The 17,733-nt window shown below is 63.1% G+C and overlaps 2 protein-coding genes across 12 annotated transcripts; both read right to left on the bottom strand.

Annotated features, from left to right (window-relative positions):
- Positions 1-355: 355 nt before the first annotated feature.
- On the bottom strand, positions 356-9,040 carry MAPK12 (mitogen-activated protein kinase 12). Of its 2 annotated transcripts, none has more exons than XM_019712350.3 (12): positions 8,619-9,040; positions 8,404-8,533; positions 5,864-5,922; positions 4,975-5,086; positions 4,859-4,888; positions 4,558-4,605; positions 3,883-3,997; positions 3,575-3,646; positions 3,312-3,391; positions 3,156-3,234; positions 2,916-3,050; positions 356-902 (listed from the first exon to the last, which is right to left on the bottom strand). In XM_019712350.3, the coding sequence occupies exons 1-12, from the start codon at positions 8,741-8,743 to the stop codon at positions 823-825; spliced, it is 1,065 nt and encodes a 354-aa protein (XP_019567909.1). In that variant the 5' UTR covers positions 8,744-9,040; the 3' UTR covers positions 356-822. The 2 variants fall into 2 exon arrangements, with proteins under 2 accessions (XP_019567909.1, XP_019567908.1); XM_019712349.3 differs by having other exon boundaries at positions 2,916-3,089; positions 8,619-9,030.
- Positions 9,041-10,780: 1,740 nt separating this feature from the next.
- On the bottom strand, positions 10,781-17,733 carry MAPK11 (mitogen-activated protein kinase 11). 10 transcript variants are annotated; one of them, XM_019712348.3, is made up of 12 exons: positions 17,030-17,364; positions 14,540-14,669; positions 14,406-14,464; positions 14,223-14,334; positions 14,123-14,152; positions 13,995-14,042; positions 13,810-13,924; positions 13,410-13,481; positions 13,110-13,189; positions 12,673-12,751; positions 12,405-12,578; positions 10,781-12,064 (listed from the first exon to the last, which is right to left on the bottom strand). In XM_019712348.3, the coding sequence occupies exons 1-12, from the start codon at positions 17,143-17,145 to the stop codon at positions 11,982-11,984; spliced, it is 1,098 nt and encodes a 365-aa protein (XP_019567907.1). In that variant the 5' UTR covers positions 17,146-17,364; the 3' UTR covers positions 10,781-11,981. The 10 variants fall into 10 exon arrangements, 9 of the variants coding, with proteins under 9 accessions (XP_019567907.1, XP_019567906.1, XP_088651777.1 ...); XM_019712347.3 differs by having other exon boundaries at positions 11,846-12,064; positions 13,410-13,484; positions 17,030-17,366; XM_088795651.1 differs by lacking the exon at positions 17,030-17,364 and adding an exon at positions 14,715-16,210 and having other exon boundaries at positions 11,846-12,064.

The following is a 17,733-nucleotide window of genomic DNA, read 5'->3' as shown; positions in this document are numbered from 1 at the left end:
AGAGGCCTGAGGTGCCTGGGCGCTGCAGCGGTAACCCGTCCTCCCTAGGAATCTGGTCTTGGAGCGCGCAGGGAACTCAGACAGCTGGGACTGAGCCCCAGGTTGGACCTTAACGCCCGCCCCCATCAGGCCCTGCCCCAAAGTCTGGCTCCAGAGTCCAAGCCATTAGAGGAAGGTCACCCCACAAGGAGAGGGGGCAAGCCCTAATGTGGGGGCTCCAGAACCGGGAGGGAGAGTATGCCCCAGCCCAGTGGCTCAGGAGGGGCTGAGCTTCTAGGCTGGCCTCTAGGTAAGGCTGCAGCTCACAGGCCTAAAGGTGGGGATCCAGCCCATGAACCAGGAAGTGAAGCCAGAGTGGGCGCTCTACAAAGGGTTTATTTCCTCCCAGCCACATGGGCAATTTACATTCCAGGCTGTGGGTGCCAGTGGAGTCCACACCAGTGCTCTCCAGGAGAGATGTCCCCGAGTCGGCGCCCTCCCTGTCCTTCCTGTCAGCCACATGAGCTGGCCGCAGCATGGTCCAGAGCAGGCAGGGTCAGAAGCCAGGCCTTGATCCCAAGCCCCACCCACCCTAAGACCTGAGGCTTCTCAGGGGCTCAGAGACCAGCCCAGGTCAGGTGGGTGTCCTGTCCAGAAAGTCCAAATTCTCCTACAAGGTTAGGCTGACTGGGGGCCTGAGGGCAGGGGCACAGGTTTGTAGGGGGTGGGGGGGCCCATGCAACGAGGAGCCTCCTGGGAAGCGAGCCCTAGCCAAGGTCACAGTGGTATCAGGATCTCCCTTTTAGGCCGAATCCCCTCCACTCCCTCAGGGCCCAGGGGTCTTCACAGGGCCGTCTCCTTGGAGGCCCTGGCGCCCAGCTGCCGGGGAGGCTTGAAGCTGAGCACCTCTTTATACGTGACACCTGGAGTGGGGTGAGACAGACAGAGTCATGGGTGAAGGGGCCTGGTCACCCGTCAGAATCAGTTCCCAGTGTGCACCACTGCGGACCCCAAGTGACCGGGAACAATTGCTGGGCCGTCCTCTGGTGGTCGCCCCAACCAGCAATGAGTCCTGCGTGAGTCCACTCAGGGAGTGGTGAGGAGAATTCCCAGGCCCAGAACACAGGCTGACAGCCACTGACTTAGGGGCCAACCCACCCCCAAAGTATCAGGTCAGAGGTCATTGCTGGGGCATAGGTGTCTTCTGTCCCATCATGCGACTTCGTCCCAGGCCACAACCACTCTCAGCCCACACGAGTCAGTCCACAGGGACTAGCCACCCTGATAAGGCTCCTGGAGCCCAAAACCACTGCCCCTGAAGTGTCCGGGCAGGCCTCGTGCACACTGCCTGCTTTAGTGAACAGAGGACGTCCTAGGAATGGAAACCAACGTGCTCACGCCGAGTCCCACCAGGACACACCTCAGCCTCTGGATCCAGGATATTCAGACTTAGCTGAGAGGAATTCCCACCAACTTCTGCAGTACCCACCTTCCTCACCCAGCGGTCATGTTCCCTGAACTGCCAGAAGGGAGCCACCCAGAGGCGGGGTGGGGGTTGGGTTGGGGGGCTGCTCTATTCCCCTCTGAGTAGTCTGCAAATGGACAGGTTCGCTCAGCCTATCCCAGCCTTTGGGGTAGTAGGTAGTGGGGTGCCTGTTTGGTGGACACCAGCACTCCACAAGGCCAGTTCAGGAAACACTGTGCCTTCTGAGCAGGTGGTCTGTGTGGTCAGGGTGCCTCCTAGGCTGTTGCTGTAATCCTAAGGCAGGGGCCAGTCCACACAGGGAAGGTTCTGTGTGAGGCCACTGCAGTAAAGCTGCCCTTTTCCATGGGAACGAGGTGATGAGAGTTTGCATCCTGACGGGGGCTCAGCCACGAACAGACCACATGATCTGTAGTCAGAGCAAAAGCTCTCAAAATGTTTTGTGTGGGAGGGACCGCAGAGAGGATCCTGTGGCCCGTGGTTTTCAGGTTCTTTTTTTAGCAACAGAAAACTTCCGTCAACCCAAACTTACAAGCACAAAAAACGGCACAGATGGGGCGGAGCCCCTGGTGGAGGCCCCAGAAACCCAGGGTCCCTAAGGAACATGGTTTGGGAACCACCAGCTGTCCAGCCCCGCCCCCATCCCCATGGGTAGGATCAAGGCCCTGGGTCTGAGGCAGGACGGGGCCTAGGACCCAGCGGTGCTAACTGCTGCCCGCAGGCATCCCTACATATTCAGGAAGGTCCTGCAGCCATGGAAACACACAAAGCCCTCATGGCCTGCCATTCTGGAGTGGACATGGATGAGGCCAGTTCCAGTATAGAGCATCAGAGCCAAGCAGAGGGAAACCTGCAGACCAGGCAGGCTTCCCTGAACCCGGCTTGAGGCTGACCAGATGTTGGTGAACCCTCAGACGCCCTTGGTGTAAAGGGAGTGGGCAGCGCAAAGCCTAGAGGAGCTGAGCAGTGATAGGGGGTGTGAATGCTCAGTGGTGCTGTAGGGGACAGGCCAGGCGTGGTCAGGAGGGGTGAGGTGCTGTGAGCTGGCAGGACGTGAGGGGTGTGCACTGTCCAGGTGGGAGGGGTAACGAAAGGGGCAAGGAAGAGTTCAAGAGGTGTGAGCAGAGGCCTGGGGACAAGTGGGTGTGGAGGGGCTCCAGGATGGCCGGATCTCTGGCCTGGATAGGGGACAGTAAGTGCTCACAAGCGCCCTGAGCTCAGAGCTGCCCCCCATGGTTTCCAGAACGTGTGCCCGCATGTATGCATGTGCCAAGCCCTTGCCAGAATGCCTTCCCTTTCATCCTTTAGCTCCAGCCAGAGGGCACCTTAGCCAGGAAGCCCCGCTGCCCTCTGACCTCCTGCTGTGTCCCTCACCTTGCGGACCAGGACTCTGAGCCCAGGCCACAGGGGTTACAGGGTCCAGCCACAGGCCCTGCCCAAGCCCCCCACTCACGCTTCCACTCGTCCAGCGTACGGTCCACATCCTCACAGGACTCGTCATACTTATGGGCCTTGGGCTCATCCTCCGTGTCCTGCAGTGACTCGAAGTAGGGGTGTGTCAGTGCCTCAGCCGCCGTCACCCGCTGGTCTGCATCCAGCACCAGCATTTTCTCCAGGAGGTTCACAGCTGGGGGGAGGGCAGGTCAGGCTGGGCCAAGGAGAGGGCCCCACGCTCCCCCAAGGCCGGCCCTACCCAGAGGGCTTGCGTTGGTCAGGATGGAGGCAAAATCCTTCTTCTCCAATTCGGGCAGGCCCTTCATGTAGTTCTTTGCCTGTGTGAGAAGTAAGGGTAAAGGGCCAGCGCCAGGCAGGACCCAGCCCCTCCAGCCCCTGCCCAGCTCCGACTGACATCGGCACTCTGCAGCCTCTGCACAAACTCATCAGGAGGCGTCCCTGTCACCTTCAAGATCTCCTTCAGCTGGTCCAGGTCTCCGCTGAGCTCAGGAGCACAGCATGGGCCAGAGAGCAGGGCTCACCCACCCGCCCCGTCTGGACAGTGCGCCCAGCCCCACCCAGCCCGCCTGACCCCACAGGTGCAGGCTCCGCCCCTCCCGCCTGACCCCACAGGTGCAGGACACGCCCCTCCCGCCTGACCCCACAGGTGCAGGATACGGTCATTGCCCTTGAACAGCGTCTTCCCTGTGATCATCTCGGCCATGATGCAGCCCGCCGACCAGATGTCCACTGAGACAGAAGCCCTCGAATCAGGGCTCTGTGGGCCGTCGGAGGGTGACTCCCAGGGGGTCAGGGGCCATGGACACAAGGGTCATCGAGCCTGCCACACCCTCATCTGGCTCCACCCCACCTCAGCAGCCTCCCGAGAAGCACCACCATGGGCTTCCCATAAGGAAACAGGAAGGGGCGGGTCCAGCATGGGTCCAGGCTGGCCCAGGTGGAGACCCGACTGGGCAGTCTCTCACCTGTCTGTGTGTAGTGCATCCAATTCAAGATGACCTCAGGAGCCCGGTACCACCGGGTCATCACATATCCAGTCATCTCGCTGTCTGCCTGCCGGGCCAGGCCAAAGTCCAGGATCTGAAACCAGAATAAGGAAGGTGGGGCAAAGGTGCCCCCGGGGAGTGGGTGGACCAGCCTGTGTTCCAGCAGACCCCAAGGGTACTGGGCACCCTGGGGCCCCTGCCAACCCCACAGGGCCTGAGGTCACAGCCACGGGCCTGCAAGCCTTCCCATGGCCAGCGCACCTAGCCCAACAGGACCCACCTCCGCCCACCGGCAGGGGCAGACATCCCTGTGGGGTCCTGTGCCTGTCCTCCACTTCCTGCTTGCCTCCACCTTTGAGAAGGCATTTTCGGCCCTACCCTGGCTCAGGCATGAGGGACCGGGTATGAACGCTCAGGCATGAACGCCTCCCACCCCTCACCTCAAGGAGGGATGGGAGTGAGTGTGCCCGAGGCCACCCCAGTCAAGAGCCTCCCCAGGGCGCCTGTGGCCATCAGCTGCTCGGCCGCGCCTAGATGGGTGATCCTTCTGCCCGGGCCTGGGCCGGCCCTCCACCTGGTCTGAGGACCGAGGTGGCAGCAGCAGGCAGATGGGCAGGTGGGGAGGGAGCCCCCAGCCCCGCCACCGACACACACCTTCAGCTCACAGTCCTCGTTCACAGCCAGGTTGCCAGGCTTTAGGTCCTGGGGGCAAAGGAAAGCTAGTTGTGTGGCCCCACCAGCAGGGGGCAAGGACAGGAGCCCAGGTAGCGGGGAGCAGCGGCCCTTGCAGCCTCCAGGAAGGGTGGAGGTGCCTGGGCCCCCAGGGCTGTGTGCAGGCACTGTGTGCACATCCCACTGGACCCCATGGTGCCCCCTACAGGCTGGAAGCAGAAGCTCCTGGAAGCAGGGGTCCTGAAACCCACACAGCTGCAGAGGCCCCACCACCAGGACTCACCCTATGGATGATGCCGGCAGCATGGATGTACTGTAGGGACACAGAAGGTCAGCAGTGTCAGCTCACCTGGCCCTCAGCTGTCCTGCTCTTCCTGCCACCCCCCTGCACGGCCTCACCTTCAGCCCCTTCAGCATCTGGTAGACGAGGAACTGGATTCGGTCCTCACTCAGCTTCTCGTGCTTCATGAGCTTGCCCAGGTCGGTGCCCATGAAAGGCATGACCAGGTAGCTGTGGGAGCCGGGCAGGCGGGGTGCCATGGGGCCAGGCTCAGACCCCGGAAGACCCTCAGTGTCCACCTCCCAGTGCCTCACCAGGTCCATCCACCTCCAACCACCCACACCGTGGCTCCCCGGGCTGGGGAACACCTAGGCTGAGGCTGGGGAGCGTGTGAGAGAAAGGAGGGACGTGCCTGCGGGCAGGTGTGGGACAGCAGGACATTTGGGTATGAGGGGCAGGCTGGGTAGGTGGAGGGAGAGAAACATTTAGCACGGCCTGGACACTATCTGGGGCCTTGGCCTCTGCAAGGTCAGGCAGTGAGAAGCCAGTCCTCCCAGCCCCTCCCAGGCCAGGCCCCTGGGTCTTGGCCAAGAACAGTGTGAGTCCAGGGTGGCCACCCAGGCAGTCACAGGACAGGAACCCTGCCATTCTCCCCTGCCTGCCAGCAAAGATCAGCAGCTCCAGTTACGGCCACACACATGGTGCCGGGGTCCCAGAACCCGGGACCTGCCAGCTAACAAATGCTCAGGTCCAAGACTCCAGCACGGGAGAGGGCCTGGTGCCAGGCATGACGGGAGGAGCAGGCCCAGGTTCCACCTGGCTTTGCCAGTGCCGGGGGTCCCAGGGGCACATGGCAAGGGGCTGGACTGTGGTGTGGGGAGCAGGTGGGCAGTGTGCGTCCCGATCCTCATCCAGGCTGCAGGGAGAGGCCTTGAGCAGGCCCCAAGACCCACCCAGAATCCCCCCACGCCCTTCACCCTGCCCGGCCAGCCCCAGGCTAGTACTCACAAGTCTGTGAAATCATCCAGGGTCTCATCGGGAGTGAACACGTCCAGCAGCCCGATCACCTGGGGAGGAGGCCAAGCGCAGGTGGGCAGGGGCTCAGCAGGGCGCGTGGGGGCTTGGGCACAGCCCTGAGTCGGGCACGGTGCTCTGGGCAGAAAAGCCCCCTGCAGCTGTCTCCATCGCTCCCCACTGTGCGCAGGGCCTGGCTCTACCTACTGGCAGCACTGACGTGGCCCTGGCACACCTGCCAGGCTATTTTGGGATGGTGACAGCCGGGATCCTCGGGGGAGGGGCAGCCCCCTAGTCTGGGTCAGTTCCCAGCCGTCCAAGGAGCTCCAGTTCCTTGGCCCTTCCTCCCCTTCTTCCTGTCCCTGTTGAAGACCTAGGACCAGGATGGGGACAGCCTCCCAGGGGAGAGCCAACATCCGGCAGGTACTTTCCAGGGCTGTGCCTCTGCTGGAGAGGCCCAGGCAGGCAGCACTATGACCAAACCAAAAGTGAGACCTGGTCCTGCAGACCTCTGGTCAGGACTGAGGGACAGGAGACAGGTAATTTGACAACTGGAGCCCAGGGCTCAGGGTGACAGGGCGTCCAAGGACCCAGTGAGGCCTGCATATCCGAGTAGCCGAAGGGGCAGGCCGGTGAGCCATGGGTGGCAGGGACACCTAACAGAAGCCATGGGAATGGTGGCAGAGGCAGGATGGAGAACACTTGGAGCATCTGAGAAACATAGTGAGGAAGGCCAGGTGGCCGAGGGCCAGGCCAGGGAGTCACCACACAGAGATCAGAGGGAGCCTTAGCAAGCCCTCACGTGCCAGGTGAAGGTTTGGCTTTGGTCCTACAGCCAACAAGAAAGGGTTTAAACATGCATTATGCTGAATGTGGGGACAGACCGGAGTGAGGCGAGAGTGGACATGAGGTGAAGGGACAACGAGATGACCACCAGGGCCAGAGCCATGGGCAAGCGGGGAGGAGAGAGCAGAGCAGGACATCCACAGAGGTGAGGCCTGGGGCACTGGGAGAGTGTTTGAGCAAGAAGAGGACAGAGGACAGAGTCCCTGAGATTAAGGGGCCATCAGGTTAATGGAGACTTCTGTGCCTCTGAGGTAGGGATGGCAGCAGAGTGGGGGGGAGGGGCAGGAGCGGGACATGTGAGTCCCCACCACCGCTGCAGTCAGCCTCTCGGAGCCTCAGTGTCCTCCAAGGAAAATGGGCTCATGATAGGCCGCGCCTCCCAGCTTGTGTGCAGGGTGCTCAGGGCGTGGCAATGCCCAGCTTGGGCAGGTCAGCAGCTCCACGGGGATGGTAAGACCCTTGGCACAATGGGGGCGGCCCCAGCACAGATGACTGAACACAAAGCCCAGAGCCCTTGGGACGGGCAGGATGGGTGGTGGGAGTGTGTGTGCAGGGGGACGGGGGGAAAGCCAAATGAAGCCTGGTAGAGGAGTCTGCCTTCAGGGGTCAAGGCACAGTCATGACCAGGATGTAATAAAGCCCAGGCTGCGCTGGTGTCCACCTGGGATGTCACCTGGGAAGAGCCAAGGGTGAAGATGGGAAGCCTGAGAGAATGAAGGACATACCCAAGGGGCTAAGGGGACAAGTTTCCTGGGGACTCCTCATCCCGAGGGGAGGCTGTGGGCTCCAATGACCCAGGAGGGGCCAGACCATACGTCAGGAGCATGATTAGCCAGGGCCTGGGTGCCCAGACCACAAGCCCTCAGACGGCCCAGACTGGGCATGAGGCAGGAGTGGCTTGGGGGGTGGGGGGGGGGCAGAGTTCTCAGCCCCTGGGGGAAGCAAGGAGAAATCCCATGGCAGAGGTAGGCTCTTAGCAGCCAGCAATGGCACCAGAGAAGTCCATGGCAGCCATGTGTGGTGTCCCATGGGCAGGTCTGGAAGCATGGGGGTGGGGGCTTTCCCAGGTGGGGGCCCAGGTCCACCCCTCCACACTGTCCACAAACCCCAGCCAGAGCTGTGAAGGAAGCATCTGTGTGCTGGCCACTGGCCCAGAGTCCTCCACCACCGGAGACCCCAAGGCTCTGAGGTGACAGAGCCAGGATGGACTCCAATTCCATGCCTAGCTCTGCATTCCCAGGTCCTGGGGCTGCTGCTCAGGAGATGGACTGGAGCACAGTGAGTTCAGGCGAGCATCTGGGTGAAGCTGCCCGGGTATCAATTCCAGGAAAATAGCTCCACAGAATTTGGGGTGAGACCTGGACAATTGCCTCAGCCTGGACTAGTGTCCATCCCCTCACCAGGGCCTGGGCTGTGGAGACAGACGTGACCCCAGGAAGAAGCAGAGGCACCTTCCCAGAGACTGGCCTGGGAGGAGGGTACTAGACCCCAGGGAAGTCTCGCTCTCGGAAAGAGGTGGGCTCTGCCCTCACCACCTGCAGCCCCCACCCTTCTCCAGAGGCTGCCCTGACCCCCACCTACGCCGCACCACACAGGGGGTCCGGGTAGGTGGGGCCTGGAGTTTTGGGGCAGGAAGACTAGCAGAGGCGATGGACGGGTGTCCAGAGCGGAGGCCCAGCGCGACTCACGTTCTCGTGGCGCATGTGCTTGAGGAGACGTAGCTCCCGATAGGCGCGCTTGGCGAACAGCTCCGATTGGAAGGGCCGGTACAGCTTCTTGATGGCCACTTTGGCGCCTGTGCGGCTGTCCACGGCCGAGCTGCGGGACGCACGGCTTAGCAGGAGGGCCGGGCCAACCCGCCGGGACACCCGCCAACTGGACACCCCGCCCGGCTTGCGCTCACCAGACGGCACCATAGGCGCCGGAGCCCACGGGCTGCAGGTCCTGGTACACCACGCGCACCTCCCAGGTGGTCTTGGTCACCTCCTGGCGGTAAAAGCCCCTGCGGGCGGGCGGCGGAGAGCTCATGGCCGGACCGGGCGCCGGCCCCGCCGCAGACCCCTCGGGCGAGCACCGGGCCCGGGATCCGCGGGACTCCCTGGGCGAGCGCCCGGGGCCACCGCGCGTTTACTCCGCTCCGGGTTCTTTCCTCCGGTTCGCGTGAGCCGCCGACCCCGGCCCGACCCCAGCCTTGCCTGGGTAGCGACCGGTTCCTCCCCTGCCTGCGGACCAACCCGCCCCAGGGCCGCGCGCACGTGATACCCCCGCCCGCCCTCCAGCCTCTCCGGAAACCCGAGGCGGCGGCCGCCGGGAAGGCGGGAGGGGGTGGGGGGGAGCGCCGCCCGCAGCTCAGCCCAACCTGGGACCGGACGCGGCGTCTGAGACCCGCCGCCTCCTCACTCGGCTGAACTCACCCGCCCGCGCGTGGGGTGTCTTAGCAGGGGCCCCGCGGGGCTCCGATCTTACTAGCCGTGTCCCCAGAGCGCTGAGCCCACAGGACTTCTGTCCCCAGCCGGGTCACTGCCCACCCCCCACCCGACCTCCCCTTAGCTGAGCACTGTGTTCCCAAAGCCAAAGCCCCACCCCCAGGAGGCCCCCTCCCTGTGCTGACCCGTCCACCCCCAGTACGGGTGCCCCCTTCCCAAGGTGGGTAGTGGGTTCTGCCTCCCGCACTTAGGCTGCGTCCCCAACACCCTTCCCAGTGACCACTGACCCCAGGCCTCCCAAACCCTGGAGCTGGAGCGTGCGGACCTGTGCACGGCCAGTGCTCTTTGCTTCTCCTCGTTTGGCAGGTGGGAGCCTGCTCCAAGCACTTCCAAGTTCCTCCGCCTGCTCCCCACACACACAGCTTACTGCCCCGGTTGTCCTTCAGAGCCCTGCTCCAGCCTCTCCACTCACTGGGGAAGGTGTGCCTGACCCCAGGGGTGAAGCAGGGCCCTACCCCGGCACTCAGCGCCTCGCTACTCCTCCGTGGGGCACCATCCTTTCATGAGCCAGAACACGTCCCCATCCTGGACCAGCCGCTTTTGAAGGATAGAGCCCCCAGCCCCTTCCCACATCCTCTCCCAGCCCAGTGACCCAGGTCTGAGAGGGAGCGGGGTTACAGGACCCCGGGGCCCCTGCCCCGCCCTCTGTGCCCAGCCAGCCACCATGAATCAGCAGCTCAAGCCCAGCCAGCCAGCTTTACACCTGGGCTGCCGGCTGGCTGGTGATTCTGAGCAATCAGGAGCTGGAGACTAGCCGGTGGGGACAGCCTGGGGTTACTGGAGCCACAACCAACTGTACCCCATGCCCTCATGTCCTGTGGCACTCCACCTGCCTCGGCCAGGAAGCTCCCAGCTGCCTCCCTTACTCTCTGGTGTGGCCCAGCAGGGTTCCCATTCAGACCAGACCTCCAGGTGGGGCATCTCAGCCCTGCTGCCATCCCCCACCCCCCACACACAAGACTTGGCCCAGCTTGGTCTCCAGGTTCCCCAAGATCTGAAGCCCAGTGGCCACGCTGACCAGGCCCCTAGAGGTCCAACTCCCAGATGGTTTCCACCCCTAAAGCCCAGGGTAAGGACACAGAATGTCCCTGTCGTGGAGACACCCTGCCTGACGCCCATTGGGGCCCAGGCCCTCCCCCACCTGAGCTACAGTGGAGGCAGTAGAGGCTAGTAGCTCAGTGTGCGTCTAGAGAGCTGAAATGATCCTCTTTCCCCTTAACTAGGAAGGAAGGCTATTTCCTCCACTCCACCCAGCTCCGGGCAGGGCAGGCCTTCGTGCCTGGCCGCCTCCCTGACCACTGAGTGAAGGGGCAGTCTGGATCTGGACCAGGCGCTGAGCCTGCCCAATGAACCCCCAGCAGGGGAGCAGACTCGGGTGTGGGAGGCCGTCACACTCTGCCCCTCAGGGCCCCTGGCTGGGTGAAGCACAGAGGGTGCTGAAGATCTAGGTACCCAAGTGATGTGGCCAGTGTGGGCTCTGGTGAGGCCAGGCCAGGTGGGTGTGTGATGCAGAGACCCAGCCACCCCTTCGGGCAGTGGGGGCAGCAGGGCAGCTCCTGAAGCCAGGGACACAGCTGAGCAAGGGGGAACTTCCTTTATTGTGAGAGTCTGGTGCAGGCCCTTGACACTCAGACCTCCCTGGGTCCTGCGAGGTCACCACCTGACAGCACCATCTGACACAGAAGTCCCTCGAGGGAGGACCCACAGCCCCAATGCGTTTGGATCAGGGTCCTGTCCCAGAGGTGACTAGGTCAGCTCCATTCTGGCGGGAAGGATGAGGGCTGACCCGCAGACCAGAGCACCCCAGCTCTGAGAATGGGCAGAGGCGTCTTCATCAGCTCTTGGCCAAGGTCCAGGGTCTGAGTCCAGGTCCACCTCGATGTGTGCCAGCCCCCTTAGCATTCCCCCGGCCCCTCCCGTGCTCGCCAGCTCCCCAGCTGGCACTATGCCCTCATGCCTCAGAAACTCAAGGAGAATGCCCCAGCTTTTGCTAGCATGGTTGCCCCTTGCTCACCTGAGCCCCTCACAGGGTGCACAGCAGGATCTCAGCAAATCACCCATGACATCAGAAACTGGGGGGAGGCAAGTACAGCCACCTCAACTTGGGCCTCCAGCTGGTCATGGCCACTGGCCCTCAGCCACCCACAGACTCACACATGCCTGCACACACCTTGACATGTAAATACCAGGACATACATTAGTGCATTTGTACCGCACAGCACAGGGAAACACATGGCTCCAGAAGGATTTTCTGATTCGACATTTGGTGGCTGTCCCTGCCCTGACACCCTCCAGGGAAGACCCTGCCCAGCTCCGAGAGCTTTGGATCTCAGCATTTCCCAGGCTGAGCAGCTCTGACCACTGAGATCCCCCCTCTTTTGAGTCTCCAGAGTACCGTGACTCCTATGCACCACCCCTTAGAGATAGCCCACTGGGACTGAGGAGACCTGGAGACAGACACACTCCGCCAGGGGACCCCTAGGCATCCAGGTCCCCCACAGTGAGGTTCCAAGGGAGACCCTGGTTTCTGGAGGGGACAGGAGGATCGAAGAGGTCCGGGATGTTCGGCCCAGACTCCTGCACCCACAGCTGGCACACATGCAGCATTCCTACATGTGCACAGGCTCCCACATGGAGCATCGTGCTGACCAGAGGTCCCAGGCCAAGGGTCAAGGCTGCCAGCCACAGTGGTGCTGGGAGGCATGACAGGCTGAGGAAGGGGGGCAGGCAGGTGCAATCCCCTCCTTGAGTTCCAGTGTGGCTGGCCGGCAGTGTTCCCATCACTGCTCAATCTCCAGACTGCCAGACGGCTGCTGCGGTGGCTCTGGGGGCTTAAAGCTGAGGACTTCCTGGTAGGTGAGCTCTGGAGGGGAGTGAGGGGAAAGCTGAGCTCATGCTGCCACTAGCTCAGCACTGCACACCAGCTTGTCTGGTGCCAGTCACCCAGCCAGGTCCACCAGCCTCAGTCCATGGGCCTTCCAGAGCCTGCCCCATGCTTCCCCGGCCTCTTCTGGACACACCAACCCCATCTCTAACCGCCCCACTCCAGAGCTGGTGGCCATGTTGTGCCCCCTCCCAAACCTCCCGGAGGAGCTATGGCACTTCCTGCACGCCTCCATGGGAAGGCAGCCCTCAGGCCGCTGGGTTTCACCTCCACCTACCCCCGCCCAGCCTCCCATGACCCACCGGCCTCCCCTGCCCACCCTTCCACTCCTCCACAGTGCGGTCCTTTGCTTCAACGCTTTCATCGTAGGGCTCGGCCTCAGGCTCATCATCCGGGTCATGGTACTGGCTGAAGTAGGCATGGGCCAGGGCGTCGGCTGCACTGACCCTCTGGTCACTGTCCAGCACCAGCATCCTTCCCAGAAGGTCCACAGCTGCAGAGTGGTCAGGGGAGGGCAGGGGCTGGAGGGCAGCTCTGCATCCAGGGCCAGACGTGGAGCCCAGCCCAGACCCAGGGCCCGTCCTCACCCAGGGGGTTGGCTCCACAGAAGAGGCTCCTGAGGTCCTTCTGGGGCATGGGGGGCAGGGACTGGATGTATGTCCGGGCCTGTGGGTACATGGAAGGGCCTGAGGGGGCTGCTCGCACCCTACTTACCCTGGCCCCAAACTAGGCAGGGGCTCGCTGAGAGAAAGCCCCACTCTCATGCCGTCCAACAGGCCTGGGCAGGGACCTGCATGGAGCAGAGACCACCTCCTTTGGCTCTGGTGGCTCCAGCATCTCACTCCCAGTGCCTTGGCCAGGGCACTGTTGTCAGTGCTGCAATTTTGCCCTCGCTGTCCCTCATGTCCACCTGCTCCCCCCTGAAGGGGTCAGGCTCCCGCCTTAGGCTCCATTCCACAGTGGCCCACGCTCCCCACATGGTGTCCGGTGCATCCCCCCACCGCCCTGCCTCCAGAGGACTCACATGTTCGGAGGATATCTTTGCCAGAACCTCAGAGCTTGGTGTGCCCACCACTTCCATGATACGCTTCAGCTGGTCGATGTCTGCCTGGCTCAGGAAATGCCCACTGCCAGGCCGCCAGATCCCAGATCTTGGGGCCGTGCCCAGAACCTGCTCTCCTACAGCTGGGGACCATGAGCCCACGATGGCACGGCATGGGGCACAGGAAGCAAGACTGGCCAGAAAGAGCCCACCTTCCTTGTCCCCCATCCCGCAGGAAGGGACCCTGGCTCAACCCTCCTCCCCAACCTGGGCCAAGGATACAGTCATTTCCCGGGAAAAGGGCCTTTCCTTGGAGCAGCTCAGCCATGATGCAGCCCACAGACCAGATGTCCACTGCTGGGGAAGGGGTCTCCATCAGCCTGTCTACCCCAGGTCCCTCCTCAGAGGACTGGGGGGCTGCCTAGATGGCGCCAGTCCAGTTCCCAAATCGTACCCAGGTCCCTTCCTCCTCTAGACACAGCCCTGGGCAAGACCCAACATACTCCTGTCCTCTGAAAGCCTGTTTCTGAAAGGCCTGCTCCCAGACCTTGCAGTCCCCCACGAGTGGAACACCCCCACGTCCTTGGCTTTGGTCTCCCCATCCCCATCCCCAGGCCCTGGCATGAGCTCAGCCTGCCCATCCTGGTCCCAAGCCACAGGCAGCCCCATGAGTTGACGTCACCCGTCTGGTTGTAGTGCATCCAGTTGAGCATGATCTCGGGTGCGCGGTACCAGCGCGTGGCCACGTAGCCGGTCATCTCCTCGTCAGCCTGGCGCGCCAGCCCGAAGTCCAGGATCTAGAGCAAGCGCCTGGGGTCAGCGCCTCCCGGAAGCCCCGCCCTCTGCCCCGCCCCCTCCAGGGCTCACCCTGAGCTCGCAGTCCTCGTTCACTGCCACGTTGCTGGGCTTCAGGTCCTGCAGGACGGTGGGCTGTGAGCGCAGGAGAGCGCAGCGCGGGTCCTGCAGGGGCCTGACCCTCACCCCGCGGCACCTACCCGGTGGATGATCCCCGCTGAGTGGATGTACTGCGAGGGGGAGGACGAGCGTCAGGTTCCCGCCCCTGCTCCGCGCCCCGCCGGCCGGCGCCTCGCCCACCTTCAGCCCGCGCAGCAGCTGGTACACGAGGAACTGAACATGCTCGTCGCTCAGCGCCTGGCACTTGACGATGTTGTTCAGGTCGGCTCCCATCAGGGTGGTCACCAGGTACCTGGGTAGGGGCAGCGGTCAGGACCGAGCCCTGCCCCCGCCTTCCTGGCCGCGTGTCCGACTTCCGCTTACACTTCGCTGAAGTCCTCGATGGAGGTGGCGGGAGTGAAGACGTCCAGCAACCCGATGACCTGGCGGGGAGGGGCGTCAGGAGGGCGATCCGGCCCAGGCCCGCCCGCGCGCCCCCGCGGGGAGTCCCAGCTCACATTCTCGTGCTTCAGGTGTTTGAGCAGCCGCAGCTCCCGGTACGTCCTCCGAGCGTGGATCAGTGACTGGAAGGGGCGCGACAGCTTCTTCACCGCCACCTTCTGGCGCAGCCGCGCGTCGTAGGCCGAGCTGCAAGGGCGTGGGTGAGGAGGCCGGCGGGGGCCCCACGCTCACAGACACCCCCCGCCGCCACACCTCCGCGAGGATGGCACCGCTAACCCAACCCTGCTCGCCCACCGCTCTCCTCCCTCGGCCCGTTTGCTCCAGAGGATCTCTCGGGGCTGTACCGCCATCCGTGTGCTGCTGCAGGGTCCCAGGGATGAGAATGTCACCTGCTCGGCCTCTGAGCCTCCCTCCTCAAGAGGCAACTCCCCCTCCACCGCACCCGTACACGCAGGCCTTCTCAGCCTGCCCCACCAGAGAACCCCAGAGCAGGACTGGATCTTTTGTCCACTCACCCCCACGACTCTCACGCCCAACTCAGCAAGGCTGGGAGAGGAAAGTGTCCACTGACCAGGGTGGAAATAACACACCAGAAAGACAGCCACTGGCTATTCCCACAGCAAACGGTCCCCCTCCCCCATGGGCTGTGGGTCTGGAGGCTCCCTGAAGGTTCTGGAGCTGCCTCCAAAGCCTCCGAATACGCAAAATAGGGAGGAAAAGCTGGCATCATTACTTGCAACAGTGAGCAACCGGACAGTAGGAAATGTCCAACAGAAGGTGGTATTTGCATCCACAGATCTTCCGTTGCTCAACCCGTCCTCAGAGGTCCAGACCCTCCACCTGCATACCCATCTACTCTTCACGGGGAGACGCAACAGTCACTGGCATCACACACACCCCCCTTGACGCCCACTGTGCCCAGGACAGGGCCCTGCTGAAGGCGACTCGCTCCACAGGCTGCTCCCTCTAACTGGTGTGCCTCCCTGACTCTTCACCTCCTGTCTCTGCGACCTTGCGGAGTCCACACAGTCCCGGCAGCAGCTCCTGCAGGACTAGGTGGTGGGGGGAGGTGTAGCCAGGTAGGTGCCTGGAGCATCTGTGCCCCTCCTCCTAGCCTATGACCTGCTGGGGAAGGTCCAAGTCACTCTTGTGGTGGGAAGTAGGGGTGGGCCCCTTAGGTGGGGCAGCAGATCCTTTGGCCTCATTGCATCTGTGCAGTGGATCCACAGGGAGTTGGCCCTGGGGGGACAGCTTCATCAGAGGAACAAGGGAGCCCGGGAGAGGGCTGGGAGAGGGCTGTCATCGGCACTAGGCCTCATCAAGCTAAGTGCAGTGGAGAGAGACCTGGGCCTCCCTTGGTGAGCTTGACACTCAAGAGGAATTCCCAGAAGGTGACTCTGGGCCAGAGGCAATTCCAGCAAGGGCTCGGTCAGATTCCCCAGGGGCCATTCACACTTTGTTCCTGACCCTCTTCTTGCCCTTGCCATCTTAGAGATAAGACAGAGGCTTATCTCTGGCCTGCCTGAGGCTCCTGACAGCTTTGACAGTGTGAGATCAGAGGCCATGGGGAACCCAAACCCCTCCTCCAGAGTCCAGCACTGGGTCTCAGGATGGGGTCCACTGGAAATCCCATTCTTAACCTTCCAGATCCTGGAGCAATGTCAGCCCCTCGAGGGCCCCTGCCTCCTCACCGCATGACCCCTGCAGTGGACAGCAGTCACCTGCTACTGGCATGGGTAAGGACCCCACTGAGTGCTGAGGGGGACACCTCTCAACAGCCACACCCACGATCAGCTTCACTTTCAACATTTCAACACCGGGACTGCCTGCAACCACCTCACCCTAAGCCCCCTGAAGCTTCCCCACCCTCCAGGGTAAAAGACCTCAGCCGCTGGAACCCTCCGTCCCCCTTCCAGTCTCTGTCCTCTCTCTGGGCCCCAGGGCCTAACTGTGGGGCTGTGGTGTTGAGCTCTTTTAGTTGGTACAAAAACAGGGTGGGGTGTACCCCTAAGGATTGTAGGGGTAATGGCAGACGTCTCTGCTCAGGCCTAAGCCCCATCCAGACTCTTTTGCAAGACTGGAGAAGGGGCAGGACCCACGGGGAAGCCTGAGGCCATCCTAAGGGGAGGGGTCTTGCCCTCTCCCTAGCTGGGCTCTTCTTTTACAAACCAAAGTACCTGCCCTAGGGCGGGGGCATCTGCCAGACCTCCGGGCTGCCAGAGCCTAAACCGGGCAACCCAGATGCGTGCTCGGACGTCTAGGGGCCAGGAGACCCGCCCTTTCGCCGGCTGTGACGCCGCAGGATTCTGGCCTGGAGGGGGTCACTCTGGCTCAGAAGGGGCGAGAGATGACCCCTCTCCCCGCCCCGGAGCCGCGTCTGGTAGGAAAGTTTCCTTCACGTCTCCCACCCCCCATTCATTCCACTGATCCGCGCAGGGCCTGGGGCGGAGGCAGGGCGAGGCCCCACCCCACTTCGGGAACCCCGGGCGGGGAGAGAGTGGTGGCGCGCTCTCAGTCCCTCCCCTGCCCCCCCGCCCCGCCCCTACCAGACGGAACCGTAGGCGCCCGAGCCCACCGGGCGCAGCCCCTGCAGCCGCTGCGGCACCTCCCACACCGTCTTGTTCAGCTCCTGCCGGTAGAAGCCGGCGCGCGGACCCGACATGTCCGCCCGCGCCCCCCGCCGCACCGGAGCGCGAGCCGAACGCACGGAGGGCGGTGCGCGGGGCGGGGCTTCGAGGGGGTTCCCGGAGACAAGGCGGCTTCCTGCCCCTCCGAAGCACTGCTAAGCGGAAACCGGCACTCCTCCCGTCTCCCTGGGGCGGTCCCGGGGAGGATGGGCCTCCGCCGGGGGGAGGGGGAGGCCAGGGTCCGACTTACAACCCCTCCCGCTTATACCTCCTGGGGTCCACGCACCTCTCCAAATATCCGCCAGCGTTCCAGGCCGCCACCGCCTCGCACCGGGCTCGGATTCCCGCACCCTTCCAGCCCACACCAGCGCCGGCACCTCCCTTCTCCCCACCTCGAGTCCTGCACCCCGTCCCTCCCTGCTCCGGTGCGACACTTACAACCCCCTTCGCCTGCTCGGGTCCACGCATTCCCCCCACACACACACCTGCTACCGGGCCCTGCACCCCCGCCACCAGCTGCTTCCTCAGAAATGAAGTAGAACACTCAAAATCAAAGAAGCCAGGGCGAACCCTGGGAGACATTTCTCATCAACATCGAAAACACCGCCTAATAACAGCGAGGC

The sequence above is a fragment of the Rhinolophus sinicus genome, chromosome 1 (genome assembly GCF_057876585.1).
Source record: "Rhinolophus sinicus isolate RSI-liver-muscle chromosome 1, RSI-T2T, whole genome shotgun sequence".
NCBI classification, from domain to species: Eukaryota; Metazoa; Chordata; class Mammalia; order Chiroptera; family Rhinolophidae; genus Rhinolophus; species Rhinolophus sinicus.
This window is presented reverse-complemented; position numbering and strand designations above follow the sequence as displayed.